We start from the raw sequence: 18645 nt of genomic DNA, 5'->3' as shown, positions 1-18645 counted from the left end.
GTTGATGGAGATTTGAGGGATGCACATCCAGGGCACGAAGCTCCCGTTCCACCACATCCCAAAGATGCTCTATTAGGTTGAGATCTGGTGACTGTGGGGGCCATTTTAGTACAGTGAACTCATTGTCATGTTCAAGAAACCAATTTGAAATGATTCGAGCTTTGTGACATGGTGCATTATCCTGCTGGAAGTAGCCATCAGAGGATGGATACATGTTCTCATTCTGTTTACGCCAAATTCGGACGCTACCATTTGAATGTCTCAACAGAAATCGAGACTCATCAGACCAGGCAACATTTTTCCAGTCTTCAACAGTCCAATTTTGGTGAGCTCGTGCAAATTGTAGCCTCTTTTTCCTATTTATAGTGGAGAGTGGTAACCGGTGGGGTCTTCTGCTGTTGTAGCCCATCCGCCTCAAGGTTGTGCGTGTTGTGGCTTCACAAATGCTTTGCTGCATACCTCGGTTGTAACGAGTGGTTATTTCAGTCAACGTTGCTCTTCTATCAGCTTGAATCAGTCGGCCCATTCTCCTCTGACCTCTAGCATCCACAAAGCATTTTTCCCCACAGGACTGCCGCATACTGGATGTTTTTCCCTTTTCACACCATTCTTTGTAAACCCTAGAAATGGTTGTGCATGAAAATCCCAGTAACTGAACAGATTGTGAAATACTCAGACCGGCCCGTCTGGCACCAACAACCATGCCACGCTCAAAATTGCTTAAATCACCTTTCTTTCTCATTCTGACATTCAGTTTGGAGTTCAGGAGATTGTCTTGACCAGGACCACACCCCTAAATGCATTGAAGCAACTGCCATGTTATTGGTTGACTAGATAATTGCATTAATGAGAAATAGAACAGGTGTTACTAATAATTCTTTAGGTGAGTGTAAAAGAGTCACTGTGAATTTGAGATGTATCTGTTGATGAAGGCTATATGCCGAAACGCGTTATTTTGAAATAATCTACTCTACTGAGCAATAAAGAAGATTAAGATTCGCAACATATTGGCGGCTTGCTGGATTTTTCATTGATCTACGTGGAGCATGCTCCTTCCGGGCAACGCCAGGTAACTAGCAGGTGCTGGCTATATTCGATTTGACTTGTGTTTGTGAGCACGAGCACCGCTTTGAATACAGATGACGACTGCACCATCGATATTGAGCTTTGATGATACTGAGGCTGATAGGATTCTATCATAAGTGACACTTTCTACCGAATTTTTGAATATTTCTTCATATGAATATAAGAATAGGGATTGGGAGAGAGAGAGCTTCGGAGGTTAACCTCTTATGAACTGCATGCTAGTACACTAGCGGAATATTGCAGATCGAATAAAATACCTAGAGGATTACGAGTGCATTTACGCCCGACTTTCTTCCCTGAGGACACCGAATATCGGAGTGATTTCGAAAAAATCATTAATAAGTGTTCAAGAGACTTGATGCTATTAACTATCGAGAGGATTCAGAAATCGATAGTAGAGATCAAGGAGCAAATATCGAGCACGGAACAACAACTTCAGGATTCGTTGACGTCAGACGAATTTACGAAATTAAAGGAATCCGTGGATTTACATATAGCTACATATAAAAAGGAAACTGAAGAAAAAAAGCGAGTCAAGTTTTTACGAGAGAACGAGGACTATATCCAAAATAAAGTATACAGATGGCAGGATACCTCATTTCAGCGGCGATCGGGATACAGAAGATTTGGAAAGCAAAGTCCTTATGTGTCCAGCTCTGGGAGCGAGTCAGCTGGCTCACAAGAATCCCAGCTTTTTTTTCGGAGAGGCGGCCGGCACCCGCAAGGAGGAGGCGGCGGGTGGGCCGCAAACACCGGCGGAACATTTACGGCGGGATTGAGCCAGGCTGTACAGACCCGCTCCCAGGTATGAAAGAATCGCTAGTGATTAATTTGTCTTCTCGAAATCTCGACCCTGATCAGATTGTGGCATTACAAAAAGGTTTAACATTCAGTCCGATGACTGGGTTTGATAGTTTTCAGATGGATATCGATCTCCAGCAATTTTTTCGAAAGATTAGGCTTAAGGCCCATTTTTCTGAATCCAGGGAAATATTCAAGATGAAAGAAATTCCTAAGGTAGAAGGACAATTATGTCTGCAAGATCTTGGCCTTAAAGTGAAAAGTACATTCATGCCGCCCAGGACATATCATCCTGCGGAAACATATATACAATTTGTTTCCAAAGAAATAGAGACACATTTACGGTCTGTGAAACAGGGGGGTTTGTACATGTGTCATAATGTTACTCTTAAAGAAAGGGCAGCTATTAAAATGCTAATGCAGGATACGTCCTTGGTCATTAAGCTCACTGATAAAGGGGGCTCCGTAGTGATCATGGACAAGAGTAATTATATTCGGGAGGTGATGCGTCAATTGTCTGACATTAATACTTATGTATGCCTGCAACATGACCCGTTTTTTTCTATCAAGGATAAGATAATGGAAATGGTAAGTCATTATGGTGTAAAAAGTGTCATTGATGAGCAGTTGCAGAGATATTTAGTTAAACAATCACCTATTACACCAGTACTCTATATATTGCCTAAAGTCCATAAGACACTTGTGGATCCCCCCGGCCGTCCAATAGTTGCTTCGGTGGATTCGATATTGTCCCCCTTATCTATCACCTTGGTAAAGGTCTTAACACCCTTGCTAAAAAACACTCGATCGTTTTTGTTGGATACAACGCAATTTTTGAAAGAAATTACGGACCTGCATTCCATTTCGGTGGATAGTTGGCTCGTGACAATTGATGTGGTGAGTCTCTACACATCAATTGATCACGAGAAAGGGATTCAGGCGGTGGCTGATATATTATTAACTAGTGACTACCCAATGATACAAAAGGAATTATTTTTGCATATGCTAAGTTTGGTGTTGTATGACAATTATTTTATGTTTGAAGATGCATATTATTTGCAGTGACGGGGAACCGCGATGGGATCGAACGTGGCCCCGCCCTACGCAAATGCGTTTATGTCAGCTTTTGAGGAGTCTTTTGTTTATAGTAATATGTATTACCAAGAAAACTTACTTATTTGGAAAAAAATTATTGACGATATTTTTTGCGTGTGGGCGGGGCCACGTGAGATCCTATCCGAGTTCTTTGAATATTTGAACAGGGCCTGTGATGGTCTCAGATTTACTATCACCTGTGATAAGCAGAAGGTGAGCTTTTTGGATACTGTGGTAATAAAAGATGAGTATGGCCGTCTCTCAAATGATTTGTTCAGGAAAGAGACGGACAGGAACAGTATTTTACATTTCACTAGTGCACACCCCCCCTCGCTGAAGAAAGTAATACCAAAGTCACAGTTTCAGAGAATAAAAATAATTGTTTCTGATCCACTTATGCGGGACTACAGATTGCAGGAAATGGTGGTTAGATTCAGTGAAAGGGGGTACCCGAGCTCCATTTTAGAGGAAGCTAGAACTACTCCCCCATCTAGGGATACTTGAGGTAGTGAACAACAACGCATAGCGTTTATACATAAATATCATCCCTATAATGCGAGTATAGATGGTGTGGTTAGGAAACATTGGAGTATTTTAACTAAAGCGTACCCAAATGTGGAGGAATTAAAAAATCCACCATTGATCTGTAATAAAAAGAACCCCAGCCTGAGAGACAAATTAGTCCATGCAGACTTAAGGAGTAAAAATAAAACATTGAGACAGAGCACATTGAGGACAATAAAGAAAGGCACATTTCCGTGCCTGCATTGTCTTCAATGTTCTCATATTATTAAGGGTTCTGAGGTATATCATCCTCACACAGGAAAGGCCTTCAAAATTGAAGTTTTTTTTTACCTGTGAGTCAAAAAATGTGATCTATTTGATAAAATGCCCATGTAGGCGAAACTATGCAAACGGTGAGGGACAGGATATGCAAGCATAAGTCCACAATTAGGACTAAAAATTTATTACTACCGTTACCTTACCACTTTGATAAATGAAAACATTCGATATCTCAGTTAAGGTTACAGGTTTTGGAGCAAGTTATGAGACCAAGAAGAGGAGGCGATATAAAAAAAACGTTTACTTCGTAGAGAGGCATTCTGGATACATACGCTTGATACATTGTATCCCAAAGGTCTAAATCGCGATTATGAGGTTGTAAGGCTATGAGACTATGTGTATGTTTTCGTACTGCTTGATTCAAATAATTTCTTTCTTTTTCTTTATTGTAGACATTATCGACTCGCTGATCTGCTATTTTCGATATTGTGAAAATTCTTCTGTTATGTGTGTTCCCATGCTATAGTGAAACCAAGAAATCGGTTGGTTTATTTTTGTTCCCGCCCATAAGGGGGTGAATGATGTCACTTTGATTAATTGATATGTATATATAAGAGTCACTGTGCATTTGAGATGTATCTGTTGATGAAGGCTATATGCCGAAACGCGTTATTTTGAAATAATCTACTCTACTGAGCAATAAAGAAGAATAGTGCCGCACAGTGGTATTGAAAAGACCTACTCCCCCCTTTTTTTCCCGAAGCCAGATTACAGGTACCTTGAATTCACCACTTTATGGTGTTAGCTCCCTCTGCTGGTCTACAGTGGAAAATATTAAATATTATTAAATTTTTCATATTTCTGGACAAGTTAAAAAAAAACTTTTACAAAAATATCTTTAAAAATGGACAAAATTATTGAATCTCAAAAAAAAAAAAAAAAAAGATTGCATAGCATTCTATTAAATACTTCTGCATGCCAAGACATTTTGGACACAATTGGACTCTTCTAAGGCTGTATTCAGACGTCCATAACGTGTTTTGCTGATCCAGGAATCCGCAGATGCGCAAAACACGGACAACGGCAATGTGCGTTGGAACGCACATTGCCGGCACTAATAGAATATGCCTATTCTTGTCCGCAATTGCGGATAAGAATAGGACATGTTCTATTTTTTTCGGGAACAGAATTGCGGACCCTGAAGTGCGGGTCCGCAATTCCGTATCCGGGCAGCTCATCGTGCTGCCCCATAGAAATGAATGGGTCCGCAATTCCATTCCGCAAAATGCGGAACGAAATTGCGGACGTGTGAATGGGGCCTAACTTTGTGGAAACAGTTTGGGGAAGGCCCTTTTCTGTTTCAGCATGACTGTGCCCCAGTGCACAAAGCTAGGTCCATAAAGGCATGGTTGGCTGACTTTGGTGTGGAAGAGCCTGACTGGTCCACACAGAGCCCTGACCTCAACTCTACAGAACACCTTTGGGATGATCTATAGTGAATTGCGATCTATATATTAAAGTGAAATTCCCATTGTGTATAGTGATGGCATATCACTAGATCTGATTGGTGGGGGTCTGACTTATGAGACCACCGCTGTACATGAAAATGAAAAGGGCACTGTGTCTCCCTCACTTATACTCCCTGTACAGTGGCACCTAACTACTCATTGTACATGGAACTGTAGTGTGGCCAGATTCAAAAGAATAGGACCAACTGGGTGGCCAGGAGTGAAGCTAAACGAGCAAGTGTCTGCTTTATTCTCTGTTTCATGGGGGTCCAAGAGATCAGACCTTGTCCTAGAGATATGCCATCACTTTGTTCCTGTAGTCTCTAGTCCTTGTTCCTGTAGTCTCTAATCCTTGTTCCTGTAGTCTCTAATCCTTGTTCCTGTAGTCTCTAGTCCTTGTTTCTGTAGTCTCTAGTCCATGTTCCTGTAGTCTCTAGTCCTTGTTCATGTAGTCTCTAGTCCTTGTTCCTGTAGTCTCTAATCCTTGTTCCTGTAGTCTCTAGTCCTTGTTCCTGTAGTCTCTAGTCAATGTTCCTGTAGTCTCTAGTCCTTGTTCCTGTAGTCTCTAGTCCTTGTTCCTGTAGTCTCTAGTCCTTGCAGATATGTTAGTTCATAATAGAAAGGTTGCAGATGATTAAAGGGTTTTAACTTGGATAAGAGCTTTTTGTTACAAAGGTCTAACAACCAAATAGGGCATTCTGTTTTCTAGAGCAAGGGACGTAGCTATGGGGAAGCAGGAGAAGTGTCTGCTTTGGGGCCCGGAGTAGGACTAAGAGATTTTACTGTCAGGGCCCTCTCAACAGCATTATACAACGACATTATATACAGAGAGGCTGTAGGAAACGGATGAAACGTCTGTCAGGCCTGGTCTGAGAGAGCAATCTTGACCAACCATAGGAGTGGGGGTTGCACAGGAGTCAGGGTTGCAAAGAAGTTGCTGGGGGGCCGCATTCAAAAATTTGCTGTGGGGCCCAGTCATTTCTAGTTATGCCACTGAGTCCTAATCCCAGCAGAGTCCTAAGAATACCAGGTTGGTTGGTAAGTATTGGAAAGTATGTCTGGAGATATCTGGTCCTGGGTGATGCTCCCTCTCTTAATGTTTTTGAAACACCCCTTTTATAGGGCTTTAATACATAAATACTAGGAGATATTTTGAAAGAGCAATTTAATAAAAAACATGATATGTTGATGATGGGAATGACACCACTTGTAGCCTTAAGGCTGGGGTCACATCTGTGCTGCGAACTCTGTGCCGGTGGAGGAACGGACTGTCAGAGCTCACCATATCTAGAATAGCCGGATACCACCATGCACCGCCGGATCCCCATTCACTGTAATGGCATCCGGTGGTAATCCGGCTGCTTTCCAGCATATATGGCAACTTTCGGCTGGAAAAAAACTGTTGCGTGTAACATTTTTAGTGCAGCTGAAAGCCGGCATGTGCACCGGATACAGTGACCGAATTACAATGCCGGAGTTCACAACGCAGTAAGTAAATGTAATGACTGACAAAAAGGTGGCATATAAATCTACACACAGCATCCGTTTTTTTCAGATGTTAACTAAACCCATCCTACCCTGCCAAATACCAGCTAATAACTAGGTCACTCCACATTATGGCTTCCTAATTAACAAAGCATGCAGTCTCCATGTAAACTGGTCCCGACACCTGCACAAGATAGTATTTCCACAGTCTGAGCTGTCATTAATACTAATAGCAGTCTATATACAATATGTGCTGTGGGCTACTAGAAGAGATCCCTGACTTCACATTATTAATACATCAATCTTGGTATGTACACCCACATACCCTCATATCCGGAATTCTGGAATTACATTTAAAGCAGAATGGAAACGCCAATATATACCATTTTGGACAACTGCTATTTCTTGTTCTGCTTCCAGTCTGGTTAGAGTCCGTGCCAAGGAATTTTTAATGAATGTAAAAATTGCAATATAAAGTAAATTAAGACCTTTCTTCAAGTTCCAAATACGGCATGTTGAGCCATTAAATATATATTTATTACCCCTCTGCAGTTAGAATGTCAGAAACACTTTTATTATAGGGGCTCGTATTTCTTTTTTTCTCAATATAAAGTATTAATACTGGTTTCAGATTCTGTGTATGTAGATGTTTCTAGTGGCATGCTCATGTATATTATGTCCATATGCTTCCTCCGCTCAGCAGTATATTGTAAAGTGAGCTGCGCAAACTCATACAAGAAAGTAATTCCTATTATGTATGTATAATGCTCAATATCTGGGTTAGTAGATGTCTTTTATGGTACGACCACATGGTCAGATTACTTCATGCAGTTTTGGAGGCCAAAATCAGAGGTGGATCATAATAGTATAAAGGCCAGATAAGGCTTCTCCTTATTCTTGAAATCTCTCCTGGTTTTGGCTTCCAAAACTGCATCGCAAAACCTGACTATGTGGCCGCATATGTATTCCTTTTGAGTATAGTGCTTCTTAAAGGGATTCTGTCAGCTAGGTTTAGCCTATAGAGCTGAGGAAACGCACAGCTAGATTGCCACTAGCACGTCCACAATATACATTCCCCATAGCTCTGAGTGCTTTCATTCAGTCAAAAAAAGATGTTATATATATGCAAGTGAGGCTAGTAAGGAGCCCAAGGGGCTGTTATCAACATTTCAGGAGCCCAGTCACGCCCACTGTGAAGGAGCCCAGCACCTCCCCCCATCCTCCGAATCTCCTCCTTGCTCCCCCGATGTCACACAAGCATCGTAATCTTGCGCATGCGCAAGTACGCCGGCATAGTGTTCCTTCCTTGTGCTGGCATCAGCCTCAGGGAATGAACTGTGCATGCGCTAGCTGGCATGCGCAAGATTACAGAGCTTTAACAATGTGACATCCGGGGTGCATGGAGGAGATTCGGAGGATGCCGGGCGAAGTTGGGCTCCTTCACAGTGGGCAGGGCTTGGCTCCTGAAACGTTGGCAACCTCCCTTTGGGCTCCTTACTAGCCTCATTTGCGTTTTTTTTTTTTGACTGAATAAAAGCACTCAGAGCTATGGAAAATGTATATTGCGGACGTGCTAGCGACGATCTAGCAGCGCATGTCTTCAGCTCTATAAGCTAAAACTAGCTGACAGAATTCCATTAAAGGCTATGTAAACCTTTGAGGGTAATCTTTTATTATTATTGTTTCTTACTAATTTTGAGCTAAAAATATTTTTTTCAATTGGTCTTTATTAACAATATGGAATCCTTTTTTGCGTACATGGCTGACATGCTGCAGTAGCAGCCTGTGGATTTTCAGTCTTTTCCGTCATCTGGGGAGCAGACGGACTCCTTATCTTTTCTCTCTGACATTATAAACACTTAATTATAAAAGCTCAATCCTTATCGTACTGATAAGAAAGTGGCTTAAATAAGTGCTTATGACCTTTTGTTATTAGATGACCTGCACAAAGTGAAAGTAAAAAGTATGATTCACACAGGTAGACAAACTAACCCTTTGTGACAGAACGGTTCAATATTTTAAAAAAAGACCAATTGGAAAAATGATTTCTAGACATAAATAATAAACAAAAATTGGTGTACATAGCCTTTAAAGGGGTTGTCTGGAATTTAAATATTGATGACCTATCCTCATGATAGGCCATCAATATGAGATTGTTGGCTGTCTCTCAGGACCCCTCTTATTTGCTGTACATAGAGGCTGTAAGGCTCTATGAGTGCTTAGGCCTCTTCCTAGACCATGTGACGTCACGCTCATTAGTCACATGGCCTACAAGCAGTTCGGTCCCTTTCAAGTGAATATCAAGCACAGCCGCTATACAATGTATGGCTTGGTAAGCTGCAAGGAGACTGTGGCGCTCACGGGAGTGCTGCAGCCTCTTCAAACAGCTGATCATGGGGGTGCTGGGAGTTGGACCCCCGCCAATCTCATACTGATGACATATTCTGAGGATAAGTCATCAATATGTAAATCCTGGAGAACCCCTTTAACCTCTTACATTTATAGTCTGCATAATACAGAAACATATACTGAAATATATTGAATCGTATATCGATTATACTTGGAAAGTGAACCCACAAGCACAGCATATGCCTTCTATGTGGGCTAAAAGGATACAATTACTTTCATATACACAAATATGGCAGCAGTAGCATAAAAAAATATTCAAGCATTCAATACTATTGCACATTATTTTTCATGCTCGTGTACACCTGTTATTTCTAATGCATCTCCTCTGAAGTACATTACATATGTGCATAATCCCTTTACATGGAGCCACACGCTTCAGTGTTTGGAGACATAACTGTTGTAACCATAGCAGGTCATTGTATGGAAGATCCTACAACCTTAAACCACAGCTCCAACAACTGCTCTTCAATGTGACAAGTAGCCATGAAAATGACATTAAGGCAATAGATTCGATGAACACAGCATCAGAAATAGATCAAATGACTAATGGAGAATGAATGGCACTTCAGCATGAAAATCAAAAAGGAAACAAATTTCAAGTACGTCATTATAAACAGTCATGGACCTCTACGAAGATGGTGGTAAGTGCATATGCAACATCTGAACCTCACTAAATTCTCATTTCACCCTGTAGTTTAAATGGGTACAAGTGCACCCAAATGAGTAAGACATATATCAGGATCATTAAGTGTTATACCGGTAGTCCATGATCACTGCCATCTCACCCGGAGGGAACAGCCACCATAGTAGCACTGCTCTGGTTATCTCCATGTTGGAATCCTGCTGTCCCACCCTGTTGTCCGTAGGATGTGAAGCACTCTCTCTGGCTCTTAAACAGCCAGCACATTCACACCTTAGTCTTTCCCACTTTAGGGTATTTTAGGCAACTTCTTGTGTGGGAAGTGGCCTGAGCAGTAGGTTGTAGTCTACTAGTGTCCTGCAAAGGTGTGTGATTTCTCTTTTTTTCCGCTTATGTAACAACATCTGCCTGATCTCTAGATTTGACCATTTGCTGTCTAATCTGACGGCTGCCTGTTCTCTGTTCCCACCTTGAGCTGCCTGCTCTGATCGTCTGATTGACCTTTGGATTGCATGAACTCTGCCTACCCTGACCTCGGCTTGTCCCTGACCACTGCTCTGCACCAATGTCTCTTGACCCCATGGTTCAGCTGTCAACCAGAGACTACTACAGGAGATAGAAGCCCGGTGGTTCCCCTGCAGCGGATTCCAGATTCCTGTATGGGGGTTAAAGAGTGAAGACTAAGGGGATGCCAGGATAACGTCCTTAGCAGTTACTCCAAGCCAAGTAGACACAGTGGATCCACTACTTGTGATAGTAAGGGTGTATTCATTTCAAGGAGTCTGTCCTGATCAAGGTTCACTTTTAAAACCATATAAAATTAGGCTAGAAGTAAAAGTATTAATGCTTTTTAAAGAGCAGCACATATAGGAACCAAGAAAACCTACCCAGAAAGCCGTTTTCACATTTTAGGTTGCGGCTGTGAGTGGCTGGCTGCTTGCACTGCAACAAATCTAAAACAAGCAAAAAGAAGAAGTTTCAATTCCCACACATCAAACAGCAAGAAAAAATGGCAAAACATTCAAAAATGTACAGCAGTTAAATATCATCCCAACTCCTGGCTCTGTCTCCAGAGGAATAGTTATAAGACCCAACATTATCCGCTCCCAGGTAAAAACAGAGACATGCACGCCATATAGCTAGTGTCTGATCTCTCCAGGATATAGGATTTGCATAAGAAATAGTCAGAACCACTATGCAGTCCTGTACAGAACACATTTATGCTAAGCATGGGTCAAAGGATTGAATTTATGTAGATTACAGCCTCGGGGCATAAATGTGATAGCATAGGATTACAGCTCCAGTGCCCAGCGCAATAGCCTGCGAAGGGCAGAAGAAAAATCATTCCCACAGGAAACCAGCAGAATATTCAGACTCCTTCATACAATAGGAAGTAAACATTCAGGCATAATAGAAATTATAATTAAGAACCAGACTTAAGACATGGATATCAAGGAGGATTAATAATACCGCCATGTATTACATAGGCACCATGCAGTAACCTGCAGCTGGCAGCTGCTTTACAGTCAAATATTGGCAACCACTGCAAAAAAAGGGGATTTAAAAAATACAAATCTGAGGGGTCAGCTGTAGCCTATGAAGTTTACAAAGGGCTTAATAAAATCTGTTAAGAGACACAATTAGCAAAAATACAAAATGAACAGCAGGTGGCAAAAGAGAGCAAAACTAAGCCTCCATTTTTTATATTTTTTTATATATAAATGCAAAAAAACCAAGGTCTGAGCAGGTAGGTTTCCTAATAATGGTAAAGGGGGGGGGGGGGGGGGGGGGGGGGTAGTCACTGAAGATAAAGAAAAGGCAAAGTTACTAAATGGTTTTTTAGTTCTGTATATACAAAAGAAGAGAACGGAGCGGATATCTGTGGTGCTGGGGCTGTTAGAATATCCAGTAACATACTCAATTGGCTAACTGTAGATATGGTCCAAGACAAGTTAAAGAGGACCTTTCATCAGGCTAGCTCTAGTCTAATTATTATCCTACCTTATAGGGCGGCCCCCATTGATGCCATGGCACTTTTTTTCTTTTCTAATGAAACCCCCGTTCATCCGCTGTTGGCCCCGTATATTTTGGCGCCTTATATTATAATGAGCCGACTCTGTTATACTAGGCGGAGACTTGTATTTTCCCTGGGAGTGTTTATCTTCTCCCTGTCTGTTAGCGCATCCAATCAGAGGGCCCCGTTCTTAACCAGGGAGAATGAGCTCAAGGATGCCTACACGCTCAAGTTCTCACGAGAACTTGAGCTCATTCTCCCTGGCTAAGAGCGGGGCGCTCTGATTGGATGCGCTCACAGCCAGGGAGAAGATAACCACATCCAGGGAAAATTCAAGTCTCCGCCTAGTATAACCGAGTCAACTTATTATAATATAAGGCGCCAAAATATACGGGGCCAACAGCAGATGAACTGGGGGTTCTGTAGGAGAAAAAAAAAATGCCATGGGAGCTCAGTTCAGTCATTGCTGTGAAATTGTTTATAATTTTTAAAGATTCTCTAGGTACTGGCACAATGCCAAGTGATTGGTGCAAGGCAAATGTGGTGCCCATATTCAAAAAAGGATCAAGGTCCTCCACAGGTAATTTTAGACCAGTTGGTTTAACTTCTGTTGTGGAAAAAAAGTTTGAAGGACTCTTAAGGGACTATATACAGGAATATGTGACTGTAAATAATATTATAAGTGATAACCAACATGGGTTTCCCAAGGACAGAAGTTGTCGGACTAACCTGATTTGTTTTTATGAGGAGGTGAGTAGTAGCCTGGACAGAGGGGCGGCTGTGGATGTAGTGTTTCTGGATTTTGCAAAGGCTTTTGATACTGTCCCTCATAGACGTTTAATAGGTAAAATAAGGTCTATAGGCTTGGAAAGTATAGTTTGCAATTGTATTGAAAACTGGCTGAAGGATTGTGTCCAGAGAGTTGTGGTCAATTATTCCTATTCAGAATGGTCCCGGGTTATAAGTGGTGTACCCCAAGGTTCAGTGCTGGGCCCTTTATTATTTAATTTATTTATTAATTATATTGAGGATGGGATTAATAGCACCATCTCTATTTTTGCAGATGAGCTGTGTAGAACTGTACAGTCTATGGAAGATGTCCATATACTACAAGCTGACTTGAACACTCTGAGTGATTGGGCATCAACTTGGCAAATGACGTTCAATGTGGATATATGTAAAGTTATGAATCTTGGTAGTAATAATCTCCGAGCTTCATATGTCCTAGGGGATGTAACACTGGGAGAGTCACTTACAGAGAAGGATTTGGGTGTCCTTGTAGATGGTAGATTAAATAACTGCATACAAAGTCAATCAGCTGCTTCTAAGGCCACCAGGATATTGTCATGCATTAAACGAGGCACGGACTCGGGGGGCAGGGATGTAATATTACCACTTTACAAAGCGTTGGTGTGGCCTCATCTGGAATATGCAGTTCAGTTCTGGGCACCAGTCCATAGAAAGGATGCACTGCAGCTGGAAAAAGTACAGAGGAGAGCGACTAAACTGATAAGGGGCATGGAGGGTCTTAGTTATGAGGAAAGATTAAAATAATTAAATGTATTTAGTCTTGAGAAGAGACGTCTAAGGGGGGACATGAATAACCTATACAAATATATAAATGGGCCATGCAAAAAATACGGTGAAAAACTGTTCCATGTAAAATGCAAGGGGGCACTGCCTGTGACTGGAGAAGAAAAAGTTCAGCCAAAAACTGCCATAAAAATTTTAGTAATTGATCCCCTATATTTCTATAAAAAATGATGTTTGCTGAAATAATGTTAACAGGTTATTAGCAGTTTTATTTTACATCTAATTTTCCTGACTTAATTATGCAAATGGTTCTTAGTGAATAGTTCAATTACCATTTTAAATGCTCCACTTTAATTATATCGATGATAATACTGGTACAGCCGCTTTCTTCGCTGCACTATGTGAACACAATAGGTATTCAAAAATATGAAACCTTCCACCTACATACTGTGAAAATATCCATTTTGCAAGTTAATGGTAATACTACAGTAATAATTCATGTCATTCACCCCCAGCTAAAACACATGGCAGCGCGGCCTATCATTCATGTGGAACCAGAGAAGCTAATTAATAAAGTCAGCTTTCCCAAAAGCCGCAAAAAGCTTCATGTCAAAAGTTCCCTGTAATGGACTTTCACACATGTACATAACATCACACACAAATATAGAACACATAATTAAGACGAACTGATATATCGGACAGGAATTTAAGTTTTATGTCAAAATCTGTAACATGGCCCTTTCTTAATTACGGGGATATGGCAGAAGCGTAAGCCCCCGTATGAGGGAATATTGGTAACTGACGAGGCAGCCACCCGTCACCTTCCACGCTAATTTCAGAATGAATATTAATAAGCATTTATGGCCGCTTATTGTTGTAAGCAGTTATTAATTGTCATCTATAATTCATGGTTTTAAAGCACTCTTTTATTATTGATGTCCTTTCTTCATATTTAACACATTAATTATTCATATCAATGCGTTCTATTGTTTGGGTTTTGATCACTGATAAATGTCATTACTTAATGGCCAAAGACCATTTCCTTCCCCCTGCTCAGTTCAGACAAAGTAAAAGGTGATGGAAGTTTCCCACCTGCAAAAGTATACAATAAATTATATATACATAGGATCATAGGCATTGCTACAGGGGGGCAAGGGGGGGCAATTGCTCCCCATAGGTTATACCTTACCCCCCCTGCCCTCGCTGATTCCTCTTTTAAAAAACACTGGCCGGCGGCCGCCCTCGCGCCCGCAAACTACGGCGGGGCACGGGAGCGCATAGTTCCCTGAACCACCGATCACCACTATAGGCTTCAGGCCTACTAGGCCTGAAACCTATGCAGTAGTAAAATCCCAATGCATGATGACGTCATTGTACGCCTGTGCCAGTACATGCGCGCCTGCCTATTACCGAGTTGAGTAAGCGCCAGGAGTCTGGGATATAAGGTAAGTATTAGCTTGAAGAGAGACATGAGGAGATCTTGTGCCCTGATTCCCAAACTCTGAAGCATTCACAGTCAGAAGAAGTTGACGGTGGGGAACGGCAATTAGTGTTTCACAAGGTGGATGATGATGATGAGACACAGTTGCCAATAATTCAACCGCAGTTAGTGTCTCAAGAGGTTGATGCTGAGGATGAGACACAGTTGTCAATAAGTGAGGTTCCTGTTAGGTCAAGTCAGGAGGATGAGCAGAGTGAGGAAGTGGAAGAGGAGGTGATGGACGATGAAGTCAGTGACCCAAACTGGGAAGGTGGCAAGCTGAGCGAGGACAGTAGTACAGATGGGGAGGGATCCGCAGCACTGTAACAAGCTGGAAGAGGCAGTGAGGTGGCAAAAGTGAGAAGGTGGGCCACACTAAACAAGCCCGCAACTGTTCCCCGGGGCACCCCCTTGTGGCAATCTCCCTTGCCAAGGGGTAGGTGTTCCGCAGTTTGGCGCTTTTTTGAGGAAAGTGCGGACGATAAAAGAATTGTCATTTGCAACCTGTGCCTTACCAAAATGAGCAGGGGTGTGAACACTAGCAACCTCACCACCACCAGCATGATCCGCCACATGGCATCAAAGCACCCTAATAGGTGGACCAAACGCCTGGGTCCACAACCAGTGTCTGCGGGTCACACCACTGCCTCCTCTTCCCCTGTGTTACGTGCTGGCCAATCCCCTGTCAAAGACACAGGCCCACCATGCACCTGGACCTTCGCAAGCACCATCAGCTAGCACATCCACTTCTGTGTCCTAGCGCAGCATACAGATGTCTATAACCCAGGCCTTTGAACGAAAGCGCAAATACCCAGCCAGCCACCCAAAGACCATAGCACTAAATGCGCACCTTTCCAAATTGCTAGCCCTGGAAATGTTGCCATTAAGGCTTGTGGACACTGAGGCTTTCCACAGCCTGATGGCGGCTGTCTGTCTGATCTCTGCCCAGACTTTATCTCCATGGAGGAGGAAGAGAGACTCTCCATACTGCTGGGGAAAGAGGAGAACACAGCGGCCACAGCAGCACAATATATTACTGCCTGCCATAGACTGAGAGGAGCCTGATATACCATGGGCTCCTATACCTCCACCCTTTATATGTCCCCATCCCCCAACCCTACCCAATTATTTCCCACTTGCTTTGGCAATGCTAAAATATATTTAGTCCTGCCAATAAAGCTTATTTGATTTGATTTGATTTGATAGACAAGATAGATAGATAGACAGGCAGAAGATAGATAGATAGATAGATATGAGAAAGATAGATAGATAGATAGATAGATAGATAGATAGACAGACAGAAGATAGATAGATAGATAGATAGATAGATAGATACATAGATAGATATTAGATAGATAGATAGATAGATCAATAGACAGGCAGAAGATAGATATGAGATAGATAGATAGATAGATAGATAGATAGATAGATAGATAGATAGATAGATAGATAGATAGATAGATAGATAGATAGACATGTAGATTGATTGATAGACCAAAGAAAACCAACACCATGGTGTTCCAGAACAGAAACTGGAAAGCAGCCGGGCATCCTCCCTTTCTGCTAAACAACTGTCCACTTTCAGAAACCGACAGCTACACCTACCTGGGCCTAGAAATCAGCCAATCAGGGAGTTTTCAGAAAGCCATGGAAACACTGAAAGACAAGGCGAGCAAAACCTTCTCTGCCATCAGAAGGCGTCTGTATCACCTTAAAGCACCAGTGACCGTCTGGCTTAAAATCCTTGACCCTGTATGGCAGCGAAGTCTGGGGCCCAGACATATACCCAGATCGGGCAAAGTGGGACTCTGGGCCAACAGAACTATTCCACCTACAACTTTGCAAACACTTTCTCCAGGTCCACAGGAGCACCTCAAACAGCGCCTGTCGAGCAGAACTGGGCAGATTCCCACTCTACTTTGCTGTCCAGAAGAGGGCGCAATCATTCAGAGTCCATCTTCATAGCAGCAGTCCCAGCTCCTACCATCACAAAGCCTTGCTACACCAAGAAGCCCCAGAAAAACAAAGCACCCTGCAACAAGTCACCTAAACCCAGCCTGCCCAAGCCACCAAACAATACAGCCTGGCAAAGGGGGAAATCCAGAGGACGATACACAAGAGCAAAGAAGAGTAAATCAGCATCTGCAGGAACGACATACGAACATTAGTGTTGATCCCGAATATTCGAATTTCGAATTTTTATCGCGAATATAGGTACTTCAAAAATTCGAGAATATTTCAAATATAGTGATATACAGTATATTCGTAATTTCGAATATTAAATTTTTTTTTTTTAATCAGTACACATGATCCCTCCCTGCTTCTAGCTTGTGGGCCAATGAGAAGGCTGCAGTATATTTGACTTTAGGAGTAGTGTTGTTTGCGAATTTACGTAATGCGAAATTTAATTTTTCAACTTACACTATTAGACAAAGAAGATTATAGCACTATATTAGTTAAATTGCTCTATATTAGTCTTTTTTCTCGAATATTCGCTATATTTTTATAACTTCGTTTTTCTCGAATATTCGTAATATTCTAAAACAAGAATATATAGCAATATATAGCGAATATTCGGAAAAAAAACGAATATAGAGCAATTTAGCTAATATAGTGCTATAATCTTCTTTGTCTAATAGTTGTAATTTTTTTCTCATCTGAAGTAGTTCAGACTGGAAAAAAATGACAACTATAAAAAAAAAAGATTATAGCACTATATTAGCTAAATTGCTCAATATTCGTATTTTTTTCGAATATTCGCTATATTGCTATATACTCTTGTTTTAGAATATTACGAATATTCAAAAAACTAAGTTATAGCAATACAGCGAATATTTGAAAAAATAAAAAATATAGAGCAATTTAGCTAATATAGTGCTATAATCTTTTTTTAATAGTTGTAATTTTTTTCCAATCTAAACTTCAGATGAGAAAAAATTTACAACTATTAGACAAAGAAGATTATAGCACTATATTAGCTAAATTGCTCTATATTCGTTTTTTTCAAATATTCGCTATATATTCTTGTTTTAGAATATTACGAATATTTGAGAAAACTAAGTTATAGCAATATAGTGAATATTCGGAAAAAAAATATAAAAAAATATAGAGCAATTTAGCTAATATAGTGCTATAATCCTCTTTGTCTAATAGTTGTAAGTTGAAAAATTTGCAATAAAAATTAGCATTACGAAAATTCGCATATTACACGATCATTACCTTACCGATTTTTCGAGTAAAAAAAACGTAGAATATAACAAATATTCGAATTTGCGAATATTCGACGAATATTCTACAAAATATTAGCAAAATATCGCGAATTCGAATATGACCCCTGCCGCTCATCACTAACGAACATCACAGAAGCTGACAGTATACCAGAGCCTGCAGAGGGAGTACAAACTGGCCCCATATCTGGAGAAACTCCCCAATCCAAGAGACCGACAGATCCTGAGCTGCTACAGACTGAGCGCCCACAGCCTGCTCATTGAATCCGGGCGTCACCGACAGAGGTACATGCCCAGGGAGAGCAGACTGTGCCAGCAGTGCGACCAGGAGGCCGTGGAGGATGAGGCTCATTTCCTGCTGCGGTGCCCCAAATACTCAGCAGTGAGGGAGACTCACTTCAGGAGACTGTCTGATCTCTGCCCAGACTTTATCTCCATGGAGGAGGAAAAGAGATTCTCCATACTGCTGGGGGAAGAGGAGAACACAGCGGCCACAGCAGCACAATATATTACTGCCTGCCATAGACTGAGAGGAGCCTGATATACCATGGACTCCTTTATCCCCACCTTGGACGTGTCCCCAC

At 41.6% G+C, this 18645-nt stretch overlaps 1 protein-coding gene across 8 annotated transcripts in view; it reads right to left on the bottom strand.

Moving 5' to 3' along the window:
• The window catches only part of TENM3 (teneurin transmembrane protein 3), a 1407247-nt gene that overhangs the window by 393308 nt on the left and 995294 nt on the right, over positions 1-18645 (bottom strand). For all 8 annotated transcript variants that reach the window (XM_040418697.1, XM_040418698.1, XM_040418703.1 and 5 more), the window contains one exon: positions 10695-10760. In XM_040418697.1, coding sequence (XP_040274631.1) covers positions 10695-10760 — 66 coding nt within the window. The remainder of the gene's footprint in view (positions 1-10694; positions 10761-18645) is intronic.

The sequence above is a fragment of the Bufo bufo genome, chromosome 2 (assembly GCF_905171765.1).
Source record: "Bufo bufo chromosome 2, aBufBuf1.1, whole genome shotgun sequence".
Lineage (NCBI taxonomy): Eukaryota > Metazoa > Chordata > Amphibia > Anura > Bufonidae > Bufo > Bufo bufo.
The sequence above is the reverse complement of the archived record's forward strand: the minus strand, read 5'-3'. Positions and strand labels throughout refer to the sequence as shown.